The following is a 12,044-nucleotide window of genomic DNA, read 5'->3' as shown; positions in this document are numbered from 1 at the left end:
TAGAATTGGTCACTCATTTCATGGCTATTTGTGGGACATTGCCGTACACAAAGTGGCTGCCACAGTGCCCACAAAAGAGTGACCACAGTAAATTCTAAGCCCAAGACCTCCTAACGTGAAAGGTAATTCACCAAATGGAAGTATTGTTATTATAATAATCTGCCAATACTGACTGGATCTTAGCAATGCCAGCAAGGTATGGGGAGGAGGAATTGCAAGAAAAACAGAAGCATAGATTGTTTCAGGTTTTTTCTAGGCGGTGATTTTCCAGTCGGATAGGTTTCTAAACCCTGCAGGTATAGCGTAGGAGATGGCAGTTTTATATAAAATCACAACATTGTAGCATCAACGTTCCTAAGCAGTACACAGTTAGCACAAAACACTGGTCAAGCACACGGATAGATTCAGTGGTACTTTATTTATCTTTCGGCCATCCATTTTCAAGAAATTCAAAAGCCATGAAAATCTGGTGACTTGAACTTGATAAGAACCACCCCTTCCCGCAAGGCAACACAAACACCCGAACAAAATTCGATTGAATCAAAGTCCTGAAACTGATCCCAACTGTTGCTACTCAACGTTTCACAGTAGAAAACTTTTGTTTATATAAAAAAAATGCCTGAAGAACAAATTAACAGGGAAGGATAATTTCCACTCAATCTCTTAAGGGCACAACCCAAAGTGTATGGGGCAAGTTTATAGTGCATTGAAACTGCTACCAGAGTGTATCTCTGGTATTGAAAAAGCCAGCAACAAGGCTAAGTGACTACAGAATCGACCTGGGAATAAAATTGGAGAACACTGGATGCACAGTAGGTCGCTCAGCCTCAAAGAAAAAATCAGGTCAAATATTTAGGTGGGACTCTTTATGAGATCAAAGATTTTAAAATTAAAGATCAAATTTCGACACCCTTTAGACGCGAAGGAGATGCACCTCCGATAAATGCATTCGACTCACATTCAACGCAAAACTTATGGAATTTGGTTTATTATTTTAGAAACTTTCATTCGTTGTACAGGCCGACTCGGTGCAGTTATTACAAAGTATCTAAGATGTTGTCGATTTTGGAGATGAGATCCTGGCGTTTGCTAGCGAGCTGCCGTTCGTTCTCGATGTACGTGTCTTTCTTGACTTTACCAGCCACCAACCTCTCTGCCTCCTGAGATGACTTCTGGGCCAAATCCTTGACTTGTCCGTCGAGTTTCTGGATCTCGCTAACCTGTGCCAGAGAAATGAATGATAAATGGATGGATACTCCTCTCCATAACCTATCCCACGGGAAGGGCCTCCTTCCTCACTGCCTCTGGGATCACCCCCAGGGACACAAAGAGAAACAGTCACCAATTGCTACCGCAGCCTCCCACACACCCCTACCTTTTCAGCGAGGTCTGATCCCTCCGCCTTCAGTTTGGACTGTAAAGCAGCAATGTCACCCGAGAGGCTCCTGTGCTCAGTGTCCAGCGTCTTGCGGCCGCTGTTTAATGTGCCCACATCCCGTGATTGCTTGTATTTGTTCACAGCCTCTTCAAAGTGCCGATACAGCCCCAGTCGCTTGTTCACCAGAGTCAGCACCTGTTCCGTGATGGACGCCACCTTCATCCGGGCTTCAGCCGCTGGGTCCTGTAGAGAAGAGGGAGGGGAAGGGGAGTGTGTTATAATAATCTTTGTATTTGATATAGCACCTTGTCACATCATTGAAAAGTATCAAATCGGTTCACATACTGTAACGTGCGTTTTGTGGGCAAAACTTTTTTTGTGTATTCTGTGTGTAAAGTGTAAAGGAAGATGATAAGCTGCTTCAGGTGGCTATCTAGAGATCGAGTTATTTCCCCCACTCCCCGCTGCCAGAAAGTGGATGTGAGCTCTTCCTGAGAGCTGACTCTGTTGAGAACGATGGGCTGGCTGGGATCCTCCTCCTGTGCTGTAATTTTATACCGTTATATGGGTGAGCGCAGACTCGCCTAATCTCTCAAGTCAAATGACCTGCCAGCACACATGGAGGAGCTCTTGGGTGAGGTACTTGAGAAACTATCCCTGGCAGCGAGTCAGCAACATCAGGAAACATTGATAGATGTTCCACAATGCCTCAGGATTTGGTATGAGGTCACAAGGTGGAATTCAGGAAGAGAGGAAAAAAATCATTTTCAATCAGCGTCCAGAAGTGAGCTCCCACTCACACTAAGTACCAAGTTCCTGTTCACAGCTTACCCTCTTCTCCCCTGGAGACAGCCCACTTACACATCGAAAAGCTGAGCTGTCCTGCTCTACCCTCGCCAGTCCCCAACCCACTTTACCAACTGAAGGACAACATAAAGGGAGGAGAGCCGCAGAGCAAGATTAAATATGATAATGCTTTTAAATGACACACACAAAAAAAGGATCAGTGTTTTTAAACAAATGTCAAAACAGTTAAACCTCACATAAGTCATACCAGTTTGGACCATACATTTAATATGACTTATGCAAAGTATAAGTTAGGTGAAACTTACATAAGTTATAGGAAATTCAAAAGGACTTGGGAAGATGTTCAACTTAGGCAATTATACGACATATACAGACCAGACTTGTGCAAGTTTCACTGGAGTTTGCTTAATGCGGGAGAGAAAGAGCAGAGCCATGGGTTCTCCACCAGGTGCTGATCGACCTGCTGCACTGTATTTCCAGCACAGTTTTCTCCTCACTCCCACATCGTTGCCCATAGCTGCTTACCTTGGTAATGGAGAAGTCCAGACGCACGTACATGATGACTGTGAAAAAGAGAATATAAAAGGCTGCGACCACTAGCAGAGGCTCCTGCAGCATCAGTATCTTGTTAAAATTATAGTGAACCTGAAACCAGATGGAAAGTTGTGACATTAAATCTATCGCATGTATGATACAGCGTTTAAAACCAGGATTACCAAAAATAATAATCCTTGCATTTGAGTATAGCGTCTTATCACGCCATTGAGATATCTCAAAGCGCTTCACAGAATATACTGTAAAGTGTAGTGACTGGGTATTTCGTGGGTTAAACGTGGCAACCAATTGCACCCAGCAGTGTCCCCACAAACAGTTGTGGAATGAGTGACCACATTATTGTTCATTTAATTTTTTTTCAAGCGGTTATTACACCCGGAAATCAATTTGCGAATCAACTGACAACCTGGTTCCTGACCCAGGTCCTCTCGCTTGTGAGGTGAGAGCTCTAACCAATACACTACAAGTTACCCAGACGAGCAGCCCAGACCAAGAATCCAGGGAATACACTCCCCCCACACCCCGGAAGCCCATCCTCCATACTCTGGGAATGATCCCTACTCCCCCCTGGACTAACGAGTGCACTTTGATCGCAGCAATTACATGTGATACAACTTGATCAGGATTTCAGGGTGGACCTGAGCTGCCTCAGTGCAGGAAGAAGACTCACCACAACGTCCTGAATGTGCTGCTCCACCAGGTTGGACTTGTGAGCAATGATGACCGGCCGCCCAAACGTGTCCAGATAGGTGTAATGCAGCTCGTTGGGCTTCCTGTCTATGTCGTATGGGGTGTCCACGTGAATATTCCTGCAAGAGACAAAGAAAATAAGCACCAGCACAATGCTGTCTGTCCATTTCTTTTTCAATTCCCCTCCGACCATCCCACCTCCAGGCCTAGTCTGTCACCCTCTGAAGCAGATTGTTAGGAGACATGGGAAAGCAATGCAATCCTTGAAGTGGGGAATTAACAGATCTTCACTGACCACCCCCCACACCCCCTCCCAAAGGGAACACCTTTTGGAGGGAATTGGGATAGAGTAGTCAGTTAGTTATTATTAATCCTTCAATTACATAAAAGCACTCTAATGTCAAATTGTCTCAAAGTGCTTCCCAGGGAATTGCCTGTGTATCTGCCATTGAATTTATGTGCGCTGCACTAACAGCATATAATATTGACAGCCATGCGATAGACACCATTAACAAGGCACAGCATTGAATTCTCTTCTTCTCCTTGTGATATTTGTGAGAATTCATGCAAGTTATCAACCATCTCTTGCATTCCTCGGGCTAGTCCTGCACAGGCTCATCTGACACTGGCTGTTTTATGATTCCCTCCAGAGACTGTCTTCACTTACTTTGCTCCTTCTGGTAAAATGAGCTTCACAGTGAGGGAATCAATCACTTGATCATCAAACACGTGATCCACAAATCTCATCTTCAGAGCGTACTGGTCACCTGAAAAACGGAGGATGGAGTTAGTCACACAGGAAAGAGATGCTGAAGGCTGGTTGGAGCAGTAGCAGTGTAGGAATTCAGGGGATGAACAATACACTAAACAAACATACAAAACTGAGATTACAGTTGGTTTATAAGCTTTTCCCATATCAAGACTTTCTTTCACTGACGCTTGACAGCAATAAGCTGAGCTTCACAGTGTGCGAAAGCTCAACCCCAGTGTGTGTTGAGTTACAAATGGTCTAAGCGACCCTGGGTGAGGGGCAGGGAATGGAAGAGAATGGGGAAAAAACAGTCCGACATCCCTCTCCCAATCACTATCCAGTCGCCCTCTGCTGGAAGTGCAACATGTAGACATCAGTTGAGATAGGATCTGGTTCAGCTGAGACATCCTCTGCAGTGGAATAACCTGCTGATCCTCACTGTTAATCCACAGAAAGTACAGGACTTGATCAAGTTACTAGAGAGTTCCTGGTACTCAGTAAAAGGACAAGAACTTGAACGCTAATTCCGGATTGAATGGACCTCAGCATGAAGCTAAATAAACCCAGTAGCAACGGGTCACAGTAATGGTTGCTTAGGGGTTAAGACCCCAAAAAACTGTCTGGATTTGGAGCAGTCAGTACAGAGCTTGTTCCTGATGCCACCTGTAATGTTCACAGGCAACCCAAGTTCAGCCTTACAGAATTCTCTCCCTCTCTCTATCGTTTACCCACCCAGGTTGTACAGGTATTCATAGCTCGGCAAGTTGTATCCAACAACATAGTGAGTTTTCCATCCACCGAAGAGCGGGAAGCGAGGACGGACTTCCATCTCCACTGAGTCGTCCAAGACAACCAAGTGGCTGGTGGAGATGTTCCCAATTTCATCCCGATAGTAAACGTCCTGGGCTGCCGCTGGCAAGATGGTCTGTTAGAGACACAACAGGGATTCACGTCAACTTTGAAACCCGTTCAGGAAATGCCCCACCCCACCGCCCTTCATCACTGGCTCGGTTGAGAATGGCTAAGGCAGGACAGAGCCTTGTGGAACTGAGACTGTCCCAGGTTTGAATCCCTGGGGCAAGGAGAGGAGGTACACAGGTCTCTCCAGAGATGAACTGGCTCCACAAGGACATACACAACAGAGCCAAGTATGCTTGAATCCGAGCCACCGATGATCATTCACCAGCCTGTCAGGCTCAACAACGAGACATTTCCTGAACTCCCAAGCCAAAGCCCCACAGGCCAAGTCTCTGCTGTTGGAAGTTTCCTTCAAAACACTGCATCACTGAATGGAAACCATTCACACAGGAGAACAGTTTGGGGGTGGGGGAGGAAGGAGAAATTAAGTACCTTGAAAGATTTAACAGAGGAGATACCACTGTCAGGCTGTCTTTGGTAATCGTATCGGGAGAACGGCCCTTTGAGAACGGCTCCCGAGTGCTTGAGATCGATGGTTTCCTCCACAGCGATGTTGCCCCAGTGCGAGACCTCGATGAGCCGGGTCATGCTGACGATGCTTAGGAAAGGGCTATTGTTCTCAAAGTGGACTCTCAACATATCCTGTGACGTGCAGATTGAACAGAGCATAGAATAAGAGGCAAAGGAAAACGATTATATAGAGAACGGTGGTAAATCCAGGTTCAAGACTCGCACTCTCATTTGCGCTGATAATTTAGTAAAACCTACAAGTAAATTGCATTCGGTCACAGACACACACAGTGGCTTTTCTCACTCCACACTGTAAGCACACTCTGGGGTCCCCAAGCCTTGGATCTTGCCAAGCTGTACCTACTATTCTCCGGAATTAGAGTGTATCTCTCCAGGGAGAGGGGGCACATTCCATTGTATTCCAGACATAGGGAACATTTCCATGTGGAAATGGGTGGAAATCCTGATCTCGTTTAGATACTCTTAAACATGGTGATAGATTTCTGCATGCGTCAGACACCCTGCAGGATTACCAAAGTACACTTGGGTCTCAGATAGACACATAAAGTAGATCTCTGCTTTTACCTGGCTGTAGGGAGCCACATCCTTATAAGGTCCATATTCAATAGAATCTTCAGACTTGCTGGGGCTGCCCAGCTTGGTGTAGCTCTCCACGTTCTTGGAGGCTAGTCTGACCCGAGTGGTCTGGCTCTGGGTGGGGTAGGGCGAGTAGAAGTAATGGTTGTCCTCGAACACCACAAACTGTTTCTCGGCCTGGGTGATGTGGGTCGGGAAAGGTTGCAGGACATGGGTAAACGTCATCTCGAGCGTCAGCTTGATCTTGGCGCCGGCCCCCAGCGGGGACCCAAACCGCGCGGTAAAGAATTTGCCGCTGTAAACAACAGAAATAGTCAGAATACACATTGCTAATGTATAACGCTGGTCAAACGCTGAGATACTGAAACAAAGAAACCACAGACCTCTTTCCCCGGATGGACGTTTCTTCCAGAACCAACATGGCTTCTTCATCATCCTCACTCTTCAACTGAATCAAACACAAAAAAAGTGTCAAATGATCGAATCTCTAAATCAGTGTCTCTCTCTCTCGCTCCATTCCTTTTAATTGTCGCACTTTTATCTGCCCCTGCGCTGAGCTGTCAATCTCAGCCCGATTAAGTGGACCGGATGGAATCAGCCAGAATAGTCAAGTGTGCAAAGCGACAGATAATCCTAGTACTTTTAGCTTCTATTGTAAATTCTTAGTCCGGTGGAGTCCTGGAGCTCAGTGGTTAGAGCACTTGCCTTGCAAGTGAGAGACCTGGGTTCAATTCCCGGCAGGGCAAATCCTTGGGCAAGTTTGCTTATGCCACACTCCTGATAATATTCCCTCAAGAAAAAAACCAATAATAATTTGGTCACTCAACCCACAACTGTTTGGGGGACGCTGCTGTGCGCAATTGGCTGCCGCGTTTTGCCCACAAATATACAGTCAATTCACTTTACAGTATATTCTGTAAAGCGCTTTGAGACGTCTAGAAGACATAAAAAGCACTTTATCAAATGCAAGGATTATTATTATCATTATTATTACGAGCTCAGTCTAGGAGCTGTTGCTGTCATCAAATCCCTGGCGACTGACTAAGGGGTAGCAGGCTACCTGCTATTTCAGGGACACAAGCAATGATGCATGCACCAAATGAGAACAGAGGGAAGGCTAAAGGGACTACATTAAAAAGGAAATTATCTGGAGTTAGACCCTCAAACGTACCCCCGACATGTCATCCTACTGCAAGATGAAGGAAGGGAGAGATGAGATTACTACATCGGTAAGTATACAGTGTACTAGGGAAACGGGACACAAGGGTCAAACCTCACACGGTATCAATTTGTACAACACATGGCTGTCCAGACATTCTATCTCCTTTTCCTTGCAAATGTCATGTTCAATTAATAAGGGATGGTAATTGTAGGAAATTAATTATTTCCTGACTTGACTCAACCTAATGTCAACATTAACCTGTCTCATAGACAGGTACAGTTTAGATGCATGTCAAACACAACACTGGTCAGATGTGGAGTGTATATTCTTACCCAAAGAGAGGAGGTAGTGAAATAGAAGATCCCTTCCCCAATGTCATGGTACTGCTGTTAGGTTTTACTAAAATCCTGGCATTAACACTGCAAATTCAATTTATAACCTACAATAACACTGCCTCAGCAACCATCTCACCTCTCACTTAGCAATGCAAATGATGTGCAAACTGCATCCCACATCTCCTTGTGTACATTACACAAGTAAAAGTTGTATCTATTAATTTTAAACTTGAGCTACATTAAGATCTCATTGCAAAACTCTCCCACACAGCAGCAACAATCCTGCCATTTGCTAATGGCACCTCATATTGAAATATCTCAAAGCATGTCACACAAGAGGCCACTTGGATGTTCAGTGACTATTTAGATGGCAGAGGCATCCAGAAACACCCCACAAGTGGCAACAAAACAGACAATTAATCTGTAATTTGGTGAAATTGGGTGAGGGTACCAGAACACTTCGCTTTTTGGTGTAGTTCCATGGAATCTTTAATATCCACCAAAACCACAAGAACAAGTATGCTGAGCCTTTGGTTTGACATCTCATCTGAAGGAAGACATCTCTAACAACATAATACAGTACTCCCGAAGTACTGCAGTCTCAGCTGGATAAAACCTAGTCTGGTCATTGTCATAAAAGGTGCTGAGAACATTGGAAGGGATAGACATTTTACATGAGTCACAGTGCAAAAATATTACATCCTTAAAATGTAGTTTTACAAACTGAAGGTCTGTAATTCCAGCTGTCTGATCCTAAAGACTGAAAGGTGGATTGTGGAAAATTCTTCCATTCAGTCTTAATTTGGAAGCGAGTTTTACGTAATTCTTTAAAAGAAAACAGCTCTGAATTAAGATTGAATTTAATGACCTCATGAGCAAAGATTGGTTGAAATTTCAGGCTTTGGACTGAACAAATACTGCTAACATCACAAGCAAGTGATATTTCAACACAACAAACAAATTAAATGCTTTTTATTAAATAATGTATTTTTGTTTTGTCGTTTTTCCCCCCTGGCAGCACTGAGCCATGTTGGTAGTCCAGGGTACCTCATCTAAATGACCATTCTTTATTTGTGCTCTCAACACCTCCTGGTCACAGCTCCCTGCTTATGTCCAAATTCCTGACTGTCCAGCGTTTTGGGAAGTTCTCCCAATGTTAAAAGTGCTATACAAATTTAATTTATTGTTGATGTGACCTTGTTTAGGTCTCAACCATTCTCAGATTGATAGGACTCTCACTTCCGAGTCAGATGTTGCAGGTTCAAACCCCACATCAGAATTTTCATATTCTATGTAAATCTATGTAAAGCCAAAGCTGACACTCCAATAATAATCCCTCTAAAATAAAACAATAATAAATTGGTCATTTTCAATCCACGACTGTTTGTGGGACACTGCTGTGCGCAATCGGCTGCCGCGTTTCGCCCACAAATATACGGCCAATTCACTTTACAGTCTATTCTATGAAGCGCTTTGAGACGTCGAGAAGACGTGAAAAGCGCTATATCAAATGCAAGGCTTATTATTATTATAATGCATTAATTGTCGGGGGTGCCATCCTTCAGATGAGATGTTAAACTGAGGTCTGAACTGCCTGTTCAGGTGGAAGGTAAATATCTCCCATTGCACTCTTTGAAAAGTGTAGTTTCTCTCAGTGTCGTGGCTAACAATCCCCCGAATATTTTGGGACATTCACTTAACGGCTGTTTGTAGCACATCGCTGCGCGCCAGTTAATTGTCACGTTCACCCAAAAGGCACAGTGTACCGTGTGAAGCGCTTTGCGACGTCTTCCTGACGCGAAAGGCACTCTCCCCGTCCCAGGTGCAAGGATTATTATTTATTACACACACCTTGAGGAGAAGAGGCCCCCAAAAAATAAAACAAGTGGCAATACATGTTTTAAAAAAAAAGCCAAGAGTCCCAGATAACAACTGGCGGGAGGAGTTCGTGTGTGTGTGTGTCTGTGTGTGTGTGGGGGGGGGGGTATTTTGTGTGAAAGTAAAAGTTTTGCAAATCGTAGTGTTAAAAAAAAAAGTACAGGAATTGCAAACAAATGGGAGGAGAGAGCAGGAGCTGCACTGTATACGTGTCACACCGCGGCCGACTGGGAGCTACGCGGAAGTGTAAGTGTTTGCAACTCATTCATTCCCCTCAAGTCACTCACTCACTCACTCCGGATAGAAACCAGAATAAAACGGGATCGTTTCAATGCAAAAAACAACAACACCCCCGCCCCCCCCTCCCCACACCGGTCAAATGCACCGCGAAAGACCTTTGCAACACCGCCCTGAACATTGAAACAAACAAATAAATAAATATAAATAAATGATATCAAGTTTCTGCGGTTTTGTGCAACGAGCTGAGCCCGAGCCCGGGGGGGGGGGGAGAGGAGGGGAGAGGAGGGGAGAGTGGGGGGAGGGGGGGGGGGGACAGTGGGAGTGGGGACAGTGGGGAGTGGGGCGCAGTGGGGAGTGGGGGCGCAGTGGGGAATGGGGGGTGCAGTGGGAAGTGGGGGGTGCAGTGGGAAGTGGGGGTGCAGTGGGAAGTGGGGGGCAGTGGGGGTGGGGAGTGGGGGACAGTGGGGAGTGGGGGGCAGTGGGGAGTGGGGGGGGAGTGGGGGGCAGTGGGAGTGGGGGGGCAGTGGGGGGGGGGGGAGTGGGGGGTGCAGTGGGAGTGGGGGGCAGTGGGGGGAAGTGGGAGGGGGCAGTGGGGAGGGGGGGCAGTGGGGAGTGGGGGGCAGTGGGAAGTGGGGTGGGGAGTGGGGGCAGTGGGGAGTGGGGGGGCAGTGGGGAGTGGGGGGGCAGTGGGGAGTGGGGGGCAGTGGGGAGTGGGGGGGCAGTGGGGGTGCAGTGGGAAGTGGGGGGCAGTGGGGGTGGGAGTGGGGGCAGTGGGAGTGGGGAGCAGTGGGGAGTAGTGGGGAGTGGGGGGGCAGTGGGGAGTGGGGGGGCAGTGGGGAGTAGTGGGGAGTGGGGGGCAGTGGGGAGTGGGGGGGGCAGTGGGGAGTGGGGGGGCAGTGGGGGGTGGGGGGGGTGCAGTGGGGAGTGGGGGGGCGAGACGAGTCAGGGGGCAAACGGTGTCAAATCAACCACAGCGGCTTACGGTGACTCCCAGGTAGGCCAGGTGGCTCTCCAGGCCGGGCTGCACGGCGAGCAGGAAGGAGGCGGCTGCCGAGTGGCCGCTGTTGGACAGGGTGACGTCGGTGCTGATCTTGGCCAAGTGCGTCCCCAAATCTATGGTCCGCCTCACGTCATCGTTGACCAGCGAACTGCCATCCGCCGACCGCACGGCAGCCAAGAACCCGCACAGGAGGCAGAGGGCGCCGAGGAGGCCCGTCATCGCGCGGATATGGCGGATGGCCGCGGATACCAGGGTCGGGTCCGGGCGGCCGTCAGCGTCTTCTTCCCCCCAATGGCGCCCCTGTCGCCCAGGACCTCCCTCCCAGCCACTGCGGGTGCCCCGCGCGCTGCCTGTTTGCCGACGACAACGACGACAATAAGAAGTGAACGGCAATTAATTCTCCGATCCTTTCGGGGTTTTTTTTCCCAGTTCCTCCCGGTGTTTGATATGAATTGTAACGAAAATCTGAAAATGAAAAGGGGTCCATTTTTTCCAGTCAGGATTATTATTGGGCACCTCGGAGGGTTATGGCACTCTCCGGTCTGTATAAATAGCTGATCGTCGTGACGTCACTCCCCCCACAGACAGCACTGACTGTGTACACACACACACAGCACTGACTACAGACACACACAGCACTGATTGTACACACACAGCACTGACTGTACACACACACAGCACTGACTGTACAGACACACACACAGCACTGACTGTACAGACACACACACAGCACTGACTGTGTACACACACACAGCACTGACTGTGTACACACACACAGCACTGACTGTGTACACACACACAGCACTGACTACAGACACACACAGCACTGACTGTACACACACACACAGCACTGACTGTGTACACACACACACAGCACTGACTGTACACACACACAGCACTGACTGTGTATAGACACAAACACACACACAGCACTGACTGTATAGACATATACACACAGCACTGACTGTATAGACACATATACACACAGCACTGACTGTGTATAGACACACACACAGCACTGACTGTATAGACAGAGACACATACACAGCACTGACTGTGTATAGACACACACACACACATGCAGAACAACAACAGCAACAAGATTACATTTGTGCAGCGCCTTTTACGTCGGGAGGACGTCCCAAGGCGCTGGACATTGTACAGCATTTCAGACCCGAATTGGGGTCGGGGGAGGAGAGGGGAAGGGGGGCTGCCCGATGGCA

General features: G+C 47.4%; 1 protein-coding gene across 1 annotated transcript; it reads right to left on the bottom strand.

The window, feature by feature from the left end:
• Positions 1–972: 972 nt before the first annotated feature.
• rpn1 (ribophorin I) lies at positions 973–11,156 on the bottom strand. Its single transcript, XM_007890350.2, has 10 exons — positions 10,804–11,156; positions 6,590–6,654; positions 6,195–6,501; positions 5,532–5,741; positions 4,914–5,106; positions 4,098–4,197; positions 3,411–3,549; positions 2,711–2,830; positions 1,376–1,621; positions 973–1,220 (listed from the first exon to the last, which is right to left on the bottom strand). The coding sequence occupies exons 1-10, from the start codon at positions 11,038–11,040 to the stop codon at positions 1,038–1,040; spliced, it is 1,800 nt and encodes a 599-aa protein (XP_007888541.1). The 5' UTR covers positions 11,041–11,156; the 3' UTR covers positions 973–1,037.
• Between the last annotated feature and the right edge of the window lie 888 nt (positions 11,157–12,044).

Source organism: Callorhinchus milii, unplaced genomic scaffold (assembly GCF_018977255.1).
Source record: "Callorhinchus milii isolate IMCB2004 unplaced genomic scaffold, IMCB_Cmil_1.0 Scaffold12, whole genome shotgun sequence".
Lineage (NCBI taxonomy): Eukaryota > Metazoa > Chordata > Chondrichthyes > Chimaeriformes > Callorhinchidae > Callorhinchus > Callorhinchus milii.
The sequence above is the reverse complement of the archived record's forward strand: the minus strand, read 5'-3'. Positions and strand labels throughout refer to the sequence as shown.